The sequence below is a fragment of the Equus przewalskii genome, chromosome 11 (genome assembly GCF_037783145.1).
Source record: "Equus przewalskii isolate Varuska chromosome 11, EquPr2, whole genome shotgun sequence".
Lineage (NCBI taxonomy): Eukaryota > Metazoa > Chordata > Mammalia > Perissodactyla > Equidae > Equus > Equus przewalskii.
This window is the reverse complement of record NC_091841.1, coordinates 25,890,003-25,904,165: the sequence shown is the minus strand read 5'-3', so window position 1 is coordinate 25,904,165 and position 14,163 is coordinate 25,890,003. Positions and strand designations below refer to the sequence as shown.

At 60.4% G+C, this 14,163-nt stretch overlaps 3 protein-coding genes across 9 annotated transcripts; 1 reads left to right on the top strand and 2 right to left on the bottom strand.

Annotated features, from left to right (window-relative positions):
• Positions 1 to 1,222: 1,222 nt before the first annotated feature.
• PRDX5 (peroxiredoxin 5) lies at positions 1,223 to 4,250 on the bottom strand. The gene is made up of 6 exons (XM_070565418.1): positions 3,922 to 4,250; positions 2,517 to 2,651; positions 1,895 to 2,026; positions 1,783 to 1,821; positions 1,570 to 1,631; positions 1,223 to 1,463 (listed from the first exon to the last, which is right to left on the bottom strand). The coding sequence occupies exons 1-6, from the start codon at positions 4,246 to 4,248 to the stop codon at positions 1,358 to 1,360; spliced, it is 801 nt and encodes a 266-aa protein (XP_070421519.1). The 5' UTR covers positions 4,249 to 4,250; the 3' UTR covers positions 1,223 to 1,357.
• Positions 3,405 to 5,639, top strand: TRMT112 (tRNA methyltransferase activator subunit 11-2). 5 transcript variants are annotated; one of them, XM_070565419.1, is made up of 5 exons: positions 3,405 to 3,486; positions 4,525 to 4,864; positions 4,952 to 5,053; positions 5,186 to 5,275; positions 5,362 to 5,639. In XM_070565419.1, the coding sequence occupies exons 1-5, from the start codon at positions 3,434 to 3,436 to the stop codon at positions 5,467 to 5,469; spliced, it is 693 nt and encodes a 230-aa protein (XP_070421520.1). In that variant the 5' UTR covers positions 3,405 to 3,433; the 3' UTR covers positions 5,470 to 5,639. The 5 variants fall into 5 exon arrangements, with proteins under 5 accessions (XP_070421520.1, XP_070421521.1, XP_070421522.1 ...); XM_070565420.1 differs by having other exon boundaries at positions 3,440 to 3,581; XM_070565421.1 differs by having other exon boundaries at positions 3,440 to 3,581; positions 4,952 to 5,073.
• On the bottom strand, positions 5,590 to 14,045 carry ESRRA (estrogen related receptor alpha). 3 transcript variants are annotated; one of them, XM_070565415.1, is made up of 7 exons: positions 13,829 to 14,045; positions 12,016 to 12,352; positions 8,276 to 8,392; positions 7,995 to 8,123; positions 7,416 to 7,583; positions 7,044 to 7,313; positions 5,590 to 6,625 (listed from the first exon to the last, which is right to left on the bottom strand). In XM_070565415.1, the coding sequence occupies exons 2-7, from the start codon at positions 12,338 to 12,340 to the stop codon at positions 6,366 to 6,368; spliced, it is 1,269 nt and encodes a 422-aa protein (XP_070421516.1). In that variant the 5' UTR covers positions 12,341 to 12,352; positions 13,829 to 14,045; the 3' UTR covers positions 5,590 to 6,365. The 3 variants fall into 3 exon arrangements, with proteins under 3 accessions (XP_070421516.1, XP_070421517.1, XP_070421518.1); XM_070565416.1 differs by lacking the exon at positions 13,829 to 14,045 and adding an exon at positions 13,268 to 13,728; XM_070565417.1 differs by lacking the exon at positions 13,829 to 14,045 and having other exon boundaries at positions 8,276 to 8,489; positions 12,016 to 12,346.
• Positions 14,046 to 14,163: the final 118 nt, after the last annotated feature.

Below are 14,163 nucleotides of genomic sequence, written 5' to 3'. Positions count from 1 at the left end.
GGAAATCCTTCACTGGGGCTTCAAAGGGCCCCCTGCCCTCTCGGCATCCTGTCTCTCTCTCTTTCTCTCTTTCTCTCAGCTGCTGTGTGCTGCAGCAACGTGAGGCTGTTCCACCCTCCATTCCTACGGCCACACTGTTCCTTCTGCCAAGAGCACCACTCCCACTGCCTCCAGGGTCGTGTCCTCCAAGAGGCCTCTCAGGGAGGGCAGCTGCCATCGCCGGCTCTGGAGGCTGAGCCCTTGCAGATGGCCGGGCAGGGAGGGCCCCTCAGGCCCGGTGCTGACGGGGAACACGGCGCACACAGGGAGTAGAGCCCACACCCACAACCAGCCCTGGGGCTGCCTGACTGGCTCGAATCCAAACCCCTCTTGAGTGGCTGAATGAGCCAGGCTGTTGACTTGACCGATGTGACGGCTGTAACAGTTCATACCCGACATGGTCAGTGAGTTTTACTCCACCCCAGTGTCTGCCCCCCTTAGGCTGGGAGCTCCTAAACACAGCAGGGGCCTAATAATCGCTGCCTGCTGCCCAGCACATGGCTTCCCAGGGACAAAAGGCAGAGGCCCGAGGGCAGGGCCTGCAGATGGCGATGACCCCCAGCCCCAAACCCCGCCGAGCCTCCCCAACCCCAGCTCCCCACTCTAGACCCACCACTGGTCAGGCCTCATGGGCATCTTCTCCCCTCACAGATCCTCTCCCAGGAAGCCCTCCTGGACTGAACCAGCACTGCTCCAGATGGATCCCTTTCTGCCAGCTGGTCCCAAGGTGCTGGGGGCCCTTCTTGGGGTATGGGTGCTCCCAGGAGGTGTTCAGCAGAGTCTGAAAGAATGGTGGGGCTGGGGTTCGGCCCAGGTGGGGTGCTGGTTACAGCCAAAGTTCCTACCCTGGGGTTATGGTCTAAATGAGCTCAGCCACCACCCGGAGATCAAACGCAAAAGGTCATGGGAGCGAGCTAAGTTCATGTCTGCCTAGGAACTTTCTGGACACACGCCCTCTGCCCGGACTGCTCTGTGCCTTGCTCTTCGGACCACTGGCCCTTTCTCAGCTTGCACAGTGATGCTTCGCAACACTGCCTTCAAGGGCCCTCCCTGCCTGCCTCCTGTGTTAATCCAGGGTCCCCCGTCCGTCCCCCTTCAGCCCCTGCCCACTCCTCTCCCGGCTGTGACTGTGATGAGACCTGGCCCTCAGCGAATCAGCGACTCAAAATTAAGGAGACAGACATGAACCAAAAGTGTTTATTGCAGAAATCTGGCCAAGGTTTCAGCCAGGTGGCCCCACATGAGGGGGGCTGGGCCTCTGCCCAGAACTGGGTGGGGGAAACAGGAAAACGCAAAGGAGGACGTCCGGGCCTGGACCTCAGAGCTGGGAGATGATGTTGGGGGCGAGGCTGCAGGTGAGGCCGGTGCCGTCCGGTTCCACGTTCAGGGACTTCACTATGCCATCCTCTATCACCATGGAGAACCTGCCAGAAAGAGGAGGGGCCCAGTTGCAACAGCCTGGGCCTGGAGGCTGGGAATGGAGACAGGGGCTGGGCAGGGGAACCCCACGGAGGACCCTCCCACTTTTACCTCTTGAGCCGTCGGTTCCCAAAGAGGGACACCAAGGAATCATCTAGTAACAAATCTGTCTCCTAAGAAGAGAGGCCAAGACAGGGGTCAGGAAGCTCAGAACAGGCCAAGCCCCCCAGGTGCTCCCCACCCTGGGCACGTCCCTCCAAGGCCCTGAGTCCAAGGCCTGGCACAGGGACTGCGCTGGAGGGTGGGGGCTGGGGGTGCACTCACCTTTCCAAAGGCCCCAGTGGGGTCAGCCAGGAGCCGAACCTAAAGGCAAGGTAAAGGTCACGAGAAAGATCTCCTGCGTGGTCCCCAACCCCCTGCAGGACCCACTCCTCACCTTGCCTTTCGTGTTGTGGGCTCGTCCCCACTCTTCAGTCACAAAGACATCGTTAACAGTCAGACACGCCACCACCTCGACCCCTTTGGCCTTCAGGGCCGCAGCCTGCTCTACAAACCCTGGCAGGTGGGTCTGGGGAGGGGAAACAAAGGGTCAGCAAAGCCACAGCCTACCCTTTATCTCCAGGCCGTCCCCACTTCCCTGCTTCAACACCTTTGATCAGACAATGAGAACTATGTAAGCCACAGTCCCTTTTTGCCTTGGCCACTAGGAAGCTCAGATCCAAACTTAAGCAGTCTATGGTCAAGACCATGAACCTCCCAGGGGGGAACCATGTCTTATTTGTTCGAGTCCCAAGTACCTTCCATTCGCACCTGTCAGCCAGCCAGGTCAATATGAGGTGTTGGATTTCATTTCAAAACCCTCTTCACCCATATTCCTGGATTCTGCTACCATTTCACAACCTCCACTTATGTTCTAAAGGCTCTGATAAGCTTTTCATCTGTCATATCACCTACATACTTTTGTTGCAAACGGCCTCATGACTATGGGGAAGATTTATGAACAATCCAAACATGTACGCAAGATCCCAACTGCGGAGCCCAGAAGTGCAGGGCCTCACCTTGGAACAGCCGGGGGTAAAGGCCCCCGGGACTCCAAACAGCACCCCCTTCTTGCCCTTGAACAGCTCCGCCAGGTTGACCTTGTTCGCAGGGTCCCCTTCAAACACCACCACTGACGGAATGGCGTCTCCCACCTAGAGGGAATGGTTCCGAGGTCAGGAGTCAAGGAGTGGGGAGGGAAGGGCAGCACAAGAGCCAGGGCACCAGAGGGCCTGGCGGCTGTGCCTGGTGGAGCCGGAGTTGACGCCCAGCAGGAAAGCTCAACCCTGTCAGAGTTTCCAGAGCCCCTCCCTGTCGCCCTCCCTTCTCCCACCACCGCCTGGTTACCCCACATCCTCCAGGTTTCAAGGTGGCCCTATTCCTCTTAAGGGCCCATGGGTGACAACAGAAAAAGGGAGAGAAAGCCTCCCAAGGTGTCGCAAGAGGTTGAGTAAGCAGGCTGAGTTGTGGGAAAGGAGCGAGATAGACGGGCAGGGGGAGGAGGGGCAGGGGCTGTATTTGGGGGTGAGGACAAGGTCCTCACAACAGGGAGGGAGAGGACCCAGGTGTCAGTGTCCCACCCTCGAAAAGAGGAAAAAGGAGGGCAGCAGAAAGTGGGAGAGTCGGGGGGGATGCAGGTCCCCACATCCAGGGGGTATGGAACAAAAGACGGACTCTCCCGGGGGGCAGGATCAGGCCACCTGGGAGTGCGTGAGGGCTTTGCAGGCCCGGAGGAGTAGACCAGGCGACAGAAGCTCAGGCACGGGAGGAGAGTCTCCGAGAAACTGTGGTAGCAGTAGGATGAAGCAGAAGGAAGAGGGGGTCTCAGAAGAGTGTGGGAGGGGAAGGGGTTTGTTCCAAGGAGCTGGGGATGGTTCCAGAAGATGAGAGGGGTGAAGACTCAGCAGACGGTGGGAGTTGGCCACGGGTGCTGTGGATGGGCAGACAGAACGGGGACTCTAAGAGACAACACTTGTTTCAGAAGACGCGGTGAGAGTGACGCTCCAAAACTTGACAAGAGCATGGGGGGACGGATGGATGGGGACTGAAAACGGACCCTGGGGCAACGGAGATGGTTCCAGAAGGTGGGGGAGGCCAGGGAACTCAATGGTCTGAAAATAACGGAGAGCCGTCACAGGGTGTCGCAGAGTGGCTGTGGAATGGAGACGAGGGGAAGGCTCGGGAGCCTCGCGGTCTGGCCCAGCAGATGGGGCAGACCCCTAAAATCGGCAAGAACGAGGGGGCGGCCACGGGGTCTTGTCGAAGAGATGAGTGGGACAGACAGCGGGAGGAGCCTGTGGGGTGGCAGGGCGGAGACTGGAGGGCAGGAAAGAGGGTGACTCTCCCCCAGGCAAACGGGACGGAGGGTGGCCTTGGGTCGATGGGCGGGGGGCGGGGGACAGGCCTGGCCGGGCCAGCAGTCACCTTGATTGGGGCCATGGCTGCGAAGGCGCTTCTGAAACCGCGGGTCGCGCCAAGCGTCCACTCCCTGCCTCCTTCCAAGCACCCTCCTGCTCTCGCCGCTGCGGCACACTGGACGGCGGCCGCCCGCGCCACCGCCGAACCGGTTGGGCGGCCCAGGAGGCACAGCCGCGACAGCATCACGCCGCCCGGGGCCACAGCCGCCCCGCCCCTCGGCCGCTCAGGAGGCGGGCCCGGCGCTAGGGGCCGCGGCAGGACTCTCCGGAGGCGGGGCCCCTGCACTGCGCAGGCGTGCGCGCGGGGGCGGGGCTTCCGGGACGCGGGGCTCATTTGCATTAGGGGCTGGACCACTGGCGCGCCGGCGAAGGGGCGGGGCTTTCGGCATCCGAGCAGCTTATTTGCATGCGAGGTTGGGGCGCCGCTGTTTGATGGGCCTGATTTACGGATTGGGGCAGTGTTTCCGTTTCTTAACCGAAAGGGAGGAGCGGGAGACGGCGGTGTCAGGCGCCTGTGTAGGCGTTAATAAAACATGTTTATTTGGCGTTCCACGAAGGCCCCTGCATGGCAGCTCTTTTACATATAATTTGCATTGTACATCATTGGCAGCCAGCGGAGGTTCGGCTCAGCCCAAAGCACCAGGCCTGCGCCGCAGTCACCTCCTGCCGCGATGCCTCCAGCGCCAGGGCCCGATCCAACCAGGCCTTTCAAATACCTTGCCTTCGCCGAGCGCGAGAAGTTCCAGCAACTTCGCCGCTTCCGCTTCGCCCGGCCGTCCAATAGGCTACGGAGGGGAGCGGCTCCGGAGGTGACGCAGACGGAATCCCGGCCTCCTTCCGGTTCCTGCCTAGCGAGAGCGCTCTGGGGCAACATGAAGCTGCTCACCCACAACCTGCTGAGCTCGCACGTGCGGGGGGTGGGGCCCCGTGGCTTCCCCCTGCGCCTCCAGGTAGGGGCCGGGCGGTCTTGCCCCCCTCCGGGGCGGGGTAGGGGAATCGGGTCCGGCCCTGCCTCACTGATGCCCTTCGCTCCGCAGGCCACCGAGGTCCGCGTCAGCCCGGTGGAGTTCAACCCTGACTTCGTGGCGCGGATGATCCCCAAGGTGGAATGGGCGGCGCTTCTAGAGGCGGCGGACACCGTGAGGAGCCTCCCCAGCCCGTGCGCGCCCTGGGGGGTGGTCTCCCCGCCGCCCCTTGCACCAGGCAGGGCGGCCTGGCCTCTGGGCGAGGGTCGGGGATGCCCAGGGACGACTTAGCCCTGTTGCCCACAGTTGCATCTGGCCGAGGTGCCCAGAGAGCCAATTCAGGGCTATGAGCGTGATGAGGAGTTTCTGAGGAAGATGCACCACGTGCTGCTGGAGGTGAGAACCGCCCATCGCTGGCCTCCCCGGCCACACCCCCATGCCCGGAGGCTGCCAGGACTTAGCTCTGTCCCCCTTCCCCGCAGGTGGACGTGTTGGAGGGCACCCTGCAATGCCCGGAGTCTGGACGTGTGTTCCCCATCAGCCGCGGCATCCCCAACATGCTGCTGAGCGATGAGGAGACGGAGACCTAATCGTGCCGGACGCCAGCTTTTCATTCTGTGACCATGTGTCCTTGTTTTATGTATATCTCGTTCGCTACTTCTATCGTGTGTATTCCCAACCCTTGACCCAGTGACACGCCAGACACACAGTGTTCTTGAGCTCGATATATTTTTTTCTCATTAAAGGTTCAAAACCAAAAGCGGTTTCTCTTTGCAGCAAATATACATTAAAATAGAGTCTCTGTACAGCAAGGGCTCTGGGCCCCGGCTTGCCCCATGTCCCTGCACCTCCCTGGCCAAACCCAAAAATAAATATAGTGTTATTGCTCTGCAGGGCATAGAGGCGGTGCACTCCCTACCCCCGGAGGAGGCTGGGTGGGAGCTGATGGGGGGCCCTGGCCAGCCCAGGGGTCCAGGGGCTGGAGCCTGCTTGGAGTTATTGCTTCAAGGGGGGGCAGTAATGCCCAATGCAAATGATGAGGACAGGAGCGAAGGGGGCAGGGGCCTTTGCTCTCCAAATCCCCCTCTGCTCTGGAGAGGAGGTTGGGTTAAGCAGCAGCAAAAGCATCACCCACTGGGAGCCTGTGGCCTCCACTCCCTTCTCTCCCCAAGATCAGGCTTCTGCCCCCCCTGCTCATCCCCTGCAGCCCCCTATGGCTTCCGCAAGGCCCCCTACACTCTGGGGGCACGTTATGGCTTGCAAGGGGCAGCACTGTGCCCAGGGCATGGGCGCACACGTTCCCAGCTTCTAACACCTCCTAGGAGGGGGGAGGGGAGGACGTAGGGCCTGCTCCCAGGGGCTGATGGTATTGCCCTGGCCCTGCCAGCAGGCTGTGGCACTGCCCAGACCCCAGCTCTGCCCCCTTGGGGCTGACCCTCTGCTGGGCGGGTCCTGCCAGCACCCCCACCCGTGCCCACCCCTTGCCTCAGTCCATCATGGCCTCGAGCATCTCCAAGAACAGCTTGTGCATGGGCACCTTGCCCTCCAGCTTCACCCCATAGAAATGGGCCAGCACTTTGCCCGCTGTCTGGCGAAGGAGCGGTAGTGTGAGCAGCAGCCTGCCTGCCCGCCGCCGCTCAGCACCCCCTCCGGGGCCCGCCCGGCCCGCCTCATACTCCAGCAGGGCCTCGTGCAAAGCTTCCCGCAGCTGCTCCACAGCCTCAGCATCTTCAATGTGTACAGAGTCTACAAAGAAAGCAGAGAGCTGTTGACACGGGCAGTCTCCACAAAGGACTGAGCCCCCAGCTGCTCAGGCAGCACTGCATGGGGCCTTAAGGAAGAACCAGACCCAGATTGTTCATTGGCTAATTGAAGCCCCCACTCACTGCCCCTGCTCATGAGCCAGGGTCCACCTTTTCTCCTTCAACTACGGCCACCTCTTGTCCTCCCCACCCCCCCTCACTAAATTGTTGGCCTTTCCACGTAAGTGTGGCGCAAGGGCTCAAAATCCCTGCCCTTGGCTTGCTTTGTGACTTTTAGCAAGTCACTGTTCCTCCCTATGCCTCAGTTTTCCTTGCCTGCAAAATGGGACTGTGCCACCATCACAGAGTTAAAGACCAGAAAGCCTTATGGAGAGACCTGTCAGAGACTGCCACAGGCTCACCTGAATTGGCAAGGGCCAGGGCCTTCAGCAGGACGTACTCCTCACGCTCCAGCCGCAGGGCCTGCAGCCGCCGCACCAGCTGCAGCAGGGCGGCCCCCAGTTCCCCCAGGCCAGCTGCTCGCGCCCCCTCTTCGTCCAGGACCAGGTCCTCAGCAAAGGCCAGCTCATCCTGCAGTGGCAGTGAGCGCTGGGCCACGCCCAACACCAGTACCTCCATCCACACGCTCTGCAGGACTGACATCTGGTCGGATAGCGACAGTGACGAGAAGCCTGGAGGGCAGTGGGGAGGAGACCTGGCTAAGCAAGTGGGCCAGAGCCAGGCACGGCCTGGCTTACCCAGGAAGCCCCTCATCACCTGGGCCAGCCCTTTACCTGGGATGCTCTTAGCCCAGCTGATGGTGACCACGATCTCTCGGTCAAAGAGGTCACAGAGGGTAGCCACGGCTGGGAGCTGTCCATCAGGGCCCGCTGGGTCGGGCATGGCATACAGCTTCTCAGGCTCAACCACCAGCAGGTGGGACACCAGTGCGTTCACTGGGGCTGCAGTGACAGTTGAAAGAAGCCCTTGAACTCATCACCTTGCAGGCCCTTCGAGGGTCAAGCATCTTCCCAGAGCCAGGCTCCGGGTGGCCCTCAAGAGCCACTGGCCAGCCAGGCTCAGCCCCCTCTCCAGGAAGGGTTCACACTATCTCCCAGGGAGAGCACTGATGCACACAGGTGCTGGGTGTTAGAAAACCCTGCCGTGTTCCCAGCTGTACTACTCAGGGGGCTGACGCACAAAGAGGTCCTTTCGTAAATACTTCTTGGGGGAAGTGAATAGATAAAGGGGACATTTGGGTCTCAGTGTCCAAGATAACTACTTTCCTGGGTGAATGAAGCCACACAGGCCTCCCGCGTCCTAGCCCCACCCCACCCCACCCCTCGAGCTCCAGGGACTCACGACGCTCTCACCTGTCTTCCGAGGGCCTCCAGCTACTGCCAGGGGTCCAGCAGGGAAGGGGCCAGGGAAGGGCAGCGGGTCCACCTCTGGCCGCCGCTTGTACTTCTGTCGCCCACCCCGGACACGGTCCAGACGTACCCCTGGAATTGTAGGACAGGACCGTGTCCATGGGCTGCGGGTGGCTGCAGAGCCCTCCTGCCCAGTCCATTCCACCGGGACTTCCCTGGCCTTGGCCCCCAGCCCCATGCGCCCAGCTCCCCCAGCCCTGGCCCAGGCCCTGCCCAGTGCTCACCCTCCTTGAGCATGCCCACCCGCAGGCACTTGGTGAAGCGACAGGCCTGGCAGGCCTTGCGTCTCCGCTTGGTGATCTCGCACTCATTGGAGGCCGGACAGCTGTACTCGATGCTCCCTGCCAGGAAGAGGCAGGGCTCCAGTGGCCGCCTCCCAGGGCCCAGAGGGGGCCCAGCAGACAGGAGAGCCCCGCCTCGCCCCGGGCAAGCACCGGTCTGGGGAGAGCAGGAGCGCCGTGAGTGTACAGGGAAGCCCGGGGCTGCGAGGGGCATGGCCGCTGGGCTGGGGGCCCCTGGCTGGGGAAGGGAAGCACCGGGGCCACGGGAGTCAGGCGGCATCACTGCCCCAAGCCTCTTGTCAGGCCACGTCTCCGGGCTCTGCTGCCCTCATCTGCTCTCATCAAGGGCCACAGTGGCCTCTACGTTGCTACACCCAGTGGTCAATTCTTGTCCTCGTCTCCCTTGGCCTAGAGAAGCATCTAACACTGTTGATCATGTCCGACTCCTAGAGACACTGAAAGCACTTTTCTTCTTTCATTTCTAGGACACACTCCTGATTTCCCTCCCAGCTCACTGGCCACTTTGTGGTGTCTGTGCACCTCTCCACACTCCTCCCAATGGGGAACCCGGGGCTGCCCTCGGACCTCATCTCCACGGACTCCCTCCCGGCTGAGTTAGCATCCTGGCTGATATTACCCAGTCACGGGCTTTCAAATTTCTCTCTCTAGCCTAGACATGCCCGAGCTCTAGATTCACATCCTCTGCCTCCTCGACATCTCGCAGGTCTGGAAGCATCGCAAACTTAACACATCCGGATGGAGCCCCCCATCGACCCTCCAAACCTGCAACTCCATCTGTCCAGTTGCTCAAGCAGAAATCTAGGAGGCATCTTCCATTCCTCTCCCCCCTCAATCCACCTCATCAGCAAATCCTAGTGGGCTTCACTCCCAGCAGCTTCAGAAGCCGATCCCTTCTGTCCTTGGCAACTGCTTCCACCCTGAACGCAAGTCACTGTCACTTCATCTCCTGCTCTGCCCCTGCTCTCAACACAGCGCCAGGGAACCCTATTAAACCGAAGTCAGAGGCCGGCCCGGTGGCGCAGCGGTTAAGTTCACACGTTCTGCTTCGGTGGCGCGGGATTCACCAGTTCAGATCCTGGGTGTAGACATGGCACTGCATGGCAAGCCATGCTGTGGCAGGCGTCCCACATATAAAGTAGAGGAAGATGGGCACGGATGTTAGCTCAGGGCCAATCTTCCTCAGCAAAAAGAGGAGGGTTGGCAGCAGTTAGCTCAGGGCTAATCTTACTCAAAAAAAAAAACCAAAAAACACCGAAGTCAGATACTGTCCCTCCTCTGCTCAAAACCCTCTGGTGACTTCCCCTCTCAAAGTAAAAGCCCAAGGGAGGCCTGTGAGGCCTACGCCCTGCTCTGCGCCCCCTTTCTGACCTCACCCCCCGGTTGCCCTCTGCTCTGGCTCCATGGGCCTCCTCAGCATTCCTCCAACAGGCCCCTGCCTCAGGGCATGCTGCTGCCTTACCTCCTTCACATCTCTGGCCCTTGTCACCTCAGGGAGGCCTTCCCCGGCCACCCGGCAAGAATGCCAAATGCCCCTCCACAGACATTCCGGGCCACTTGCCCTGCTTCATAGTTTCTCATCAGCTCTTAGCACCATCTAATGTGCTACATATGTACTTACTTATCTCCTGTATTATCAGACTCCCACCCTAGTGTCAGCTCCACGAGGGCCAGCACTGTCCCCAGCACTATAACAGGGCCTGGCACATAGTGGGCGCTCATAATAACTGGCTGAAGGAGTGCGAGGTGGCCCTCCCAGCCTCACGGGCTACGGCAAGGGCTGAAGGACACAACCAGCCAACATGACCTAAGCGCACATCCCTCCCGGGGTGCTTTCTCCTACACCCTACCCGGGCTTCAGAGCTCAGCTTGAGACACCTCCTCAGGGAAGCCCTCCGGTGCCCCAGAGCCTGCCAGGTTCCCTGGCACACACCCTGCTCCTCGCCTTCCACTTACCACAGCTGCCATGTAACAATCTTGTGCCATCCATTGTTTTTTCTCTTCTCTCTCTGCTAGAATGTATACTGCTTGAGGACAGGAGTGCTCCTGCCTTAGTCCCAGCTATGTCCCCATGCCTGGAACAGTGGCCAGGACAGCAAGGCACAAGTTTAGGAAGAGCAAGACCCTGCAGGCTGCCTGGGGCCCATCCTGACACTACCACTTACCAACTGTCTGACCTTGCTGAAGTCCCCTATGCCAGTGCTCAAACCCTCAGTTTTCCCATCTGTAAAACTGGGATGATAAAAAAGAGTACTTCTGGGGCCGGCCCAGTGGCGCAGCAGTTAAGTTCTCACATTCCGCTTCTCGGCAGCCCAGGGTTCGCCAGTTCGGATCCCGGGTGCGAACATGGCACCACTTGGCAAGCCATGCTGTGGTAGGCACCCCACATATAAAGTAGAGGAAGATGGGCATGGATGTTAGCTCAGGGCCAGTCTTCCTCAGCAAAAAGAGGAGGATTAGCAATAGTTAGCTCAGGGCTAATCTTCCTCAAAAAAAAAAAAATACAGTACTTCTTTTCTTACAAAGGCGGGTTATCAGAATTTAAGGAGAAATCAAGGTAACATGTTTAGCGTGGTTCAAAGGACCTCAAAAAATGCTCACTATTTATGGCTAGTGCTTAACAAATATTTGTCAACTGAGTCAACAGAGAATGAAGGGTTCCAGGAGACACCTGGCCCCAGACCATTGGCTCACTGGTCTTCAGAGCCAGAAGGGAACACAGAGGGTTTAGACCAGCACGTCTCGGCCAAGTCAAAACTCGCTCGAATGTCACAATCGGCCGTGAGATATCCGTCCAAAGTTCAGTTATTAGTAGTAAGCAGAGGCGGCAGCCTGGCATTTTTAAGAGCTCAGCCCTGCACCTAAATTGACCCAAGTTCCAATCCTGGTTCTGCCATTTTCTACCTGTGAGATTTGAACAAAGTTTTAAAACCCTCTCTGGGCCTCAGTTACGATAGTGGTGCTGGCACCTTAGAGGGTGCGATGGGGGGTAACAGAGATCGTAAACGTAAGCGGCACAGTGCCTGGCTCTGTGTAAGCACTCAAGAAATGTTTTCAACAATTATACGTGTTGTAGCCCCAAAGTAACCAACGGTCTACACAGAAATACGAGTAACGGGTACATGCCAAGTAACGCTTATTCCACCACCATCTTGATCACATGATATGCTTTCCTGAGTGAGAAAAATTCAGTGAGCACTATTAGCAGGAGGCCTGAGAGTCTTTTTAAAGGTTGGTGCTGAAATAGGATGAGGCCTCTCTCAGTTACCCATAAAAATCTGCCTCGTGCTGGTGCTGCTTTGGGGAAATCAACAAAAAGGGGGGCAAGTTCTATGCCGGTGAGAGGCCAGCAGCTGCCAGGAAAAGTTTAGGAGCAAGCAGAGGCTGCTTTGAATTCTTCAGAGCCACTGTGGAAGGGGCTGGGCCTCCAGTGCCCAGAGACCTAGGAGGCGTCTCTAGCATCCTACATCCAATCCATCGACGCATCCCAGTGGCTTTACTTAACTTTGAAGGGAAAGGGCATTCCTGGGAGGCAGGAGAGCCTGGAAACTCCAGGCTGCCAAGACCCAGTGGCACCACGGCAGCCTGGTGCCACCCAGCAGTGTGCCAACTGGGTAGCGCCAGACCCAGAGGGCAAAGGGCACAGGAGTGGGGTGGGGGCTCACCCTGGATGGTCCTCTTGAAGAAGGCTTTGCAGGCCTCACAGGATGCCACACCATAGTGGTAGCCAGAGGCCACGTCCCCACAGACCAGGCAGAGGCGCTTGGGCAGGGAGCTGAGTACCAGCTTCCCACCACCCTGCTCGCCAGGCCCAGCGCCCTCCCCATCCTCCTCCTCCTTGTGGCCTGGGAGGCAGCGGGTGGGAGCTGGGCCAGAGGCCAGGGCCACGGGGGGCTCGGTCTCGGTCTCCGAGGAACCCTTTGGGCTGTCGGGGCTGGCTGGCTCTGCCTTGATGTAGAGAGGCTCAATGCCCACCACCTGGCTGGACATGGCGCTGGTCACCTGCGGGGAGAGACCTGTGAGGTCACAGGGAGGCACTGGGATGGGGGATGGAGAGACACCCTGCCACCCTGGTTGCCCAACCCTGGGCCTGGGGCCAGGCCTCCAGGCTCAGCAGGGGAGGGAAGGGGGACAGAGTCCAAGGAAGGGCTGCCCACGAAGAGGGCCCTCCCTAGCTGTTGCCATGGGAACAGAGTCTCCAGAGCCTCCAGGGCCAGTAACTGACAGCAGGTCTCCCTTTTGGGAACCTTGGGGAGGCCTGGAAACCCCCTACTCCCACCAGGGCCAGGGAGCAAGATAACCTTAGCCCCCAGGTGACCTTCATCCCCATCTGAAATGCCCAGCGGGGCAAGATACCTCTCCATTTTCTCCAGATGTTGGGGAACTCGGAGATCTCCCCCTCACCTGGGTATCCTCCAATCAAGAGCACAAACTGAGGCACACAAACCCAAGGGCAGTTGATGCACTCACATGTGTGTTCACACACTCCCATTCGCCTGGGTTCCCAGGTGCCTCATATGCACACACATGCTCACTCCTGGGCACTTTACTCTCACATGGCCTTTCCCACACCCCACTTCTCACCCATGCTCCCATCTGTCTTTGCACACTCCTCCCAAAGTGCACACCCGGTAAACAAAGTCACACTCAAGGCTCATAATCTCACACACACTCTCACTCACTCCTACATTCTTGCCATGCCCCCACACTCACACTCAGGCACAGACCCTCGTGGAAACACATTCAGAGCCTTTCACACCTGACACACCGCCCCCTCCTGCCCCAGCCCGCCCAATCCCAGGCACACAGGCGCGGCTCCACCTCCTTGCACCCCCCGCCAGCACATTCACTCTTACACTCCCGCTGCCGCAGAATCGTCCACCTCCGAGGCGCCCCGCCCCCCCAACCTGCGCACACCTACGGGAAGTTGTCTAAAGTTGCTGCGCCTCCCCTCCCCCGCCGCCCGCGGGGGACCTCTATCAGGTTATCAGGAAGTAAATGGGGAGCTCCAAGGAGAAGGAAGTTCTCCCCAGCCGGTTCGATGACCTTTGACCCACAGAGGAGGGTGGCCCAAGGCCCCTTGGAGCGCCCCCACGTGGTCCTCAAAGCCCCTTCCCCGCAGAGGACCCTCCCCATCTTCCGCCCCGGCCAGCCCCTGGGACTCCGGCATGCGCCAGGTGCCGGATTGAACCCTGCCCTGGGACTCGATCCGAGGCCCCAGCCTGACCCTGGCCAGGACCTGCAGCCCGAACCAGAGCCGGCCCCTGCCCCAGGCTGGCGCACTACGACCTGGACGCCGGAGCCCACCCGGACCCTGACGCCCTCTGGCTCTCGACAGGGTCCCGACCGTGACCCGGGGCGGTCCTAGAGCCGGACCCCGCCTGGAGCCCGCCCCCGCCCGCTTCCCCGCAGCGCTCGCACATGGCCCCCGCGCCCCGCCCGCCCACCCCCCAGCGGCGCTCCCCTCCGCCCCCGGACCTGGGGCTCCGGCAGGGCGGGCGGGCAGGCATGGGGGCCGAGCGGCACGGAGCGCCGGGGTGAGCCGGGGGCCGCGGGCGGCCCCTCCTCCGCCGCCTCCTCGGGCCGCGCCGCCCCGCCGCGCCGCGTCCCCTCACTCGGCGGCGCCGCCGGCGGCTTGTAGGACACAAAAGGACATCGCGGCCGCTTCCTACTCTGCTTCCTCCAGCTGACAGCGGGGGCGGGGCCGGCCGTGCGCATGCAAAGCAGGGGGCGGGGCCCGGCGGCCTATGCTAATCCGACAAGTGGGGTGGGCAGCGCCTGCGTGCGCGGACGAGCCGGGGCGGAGCGGGCGA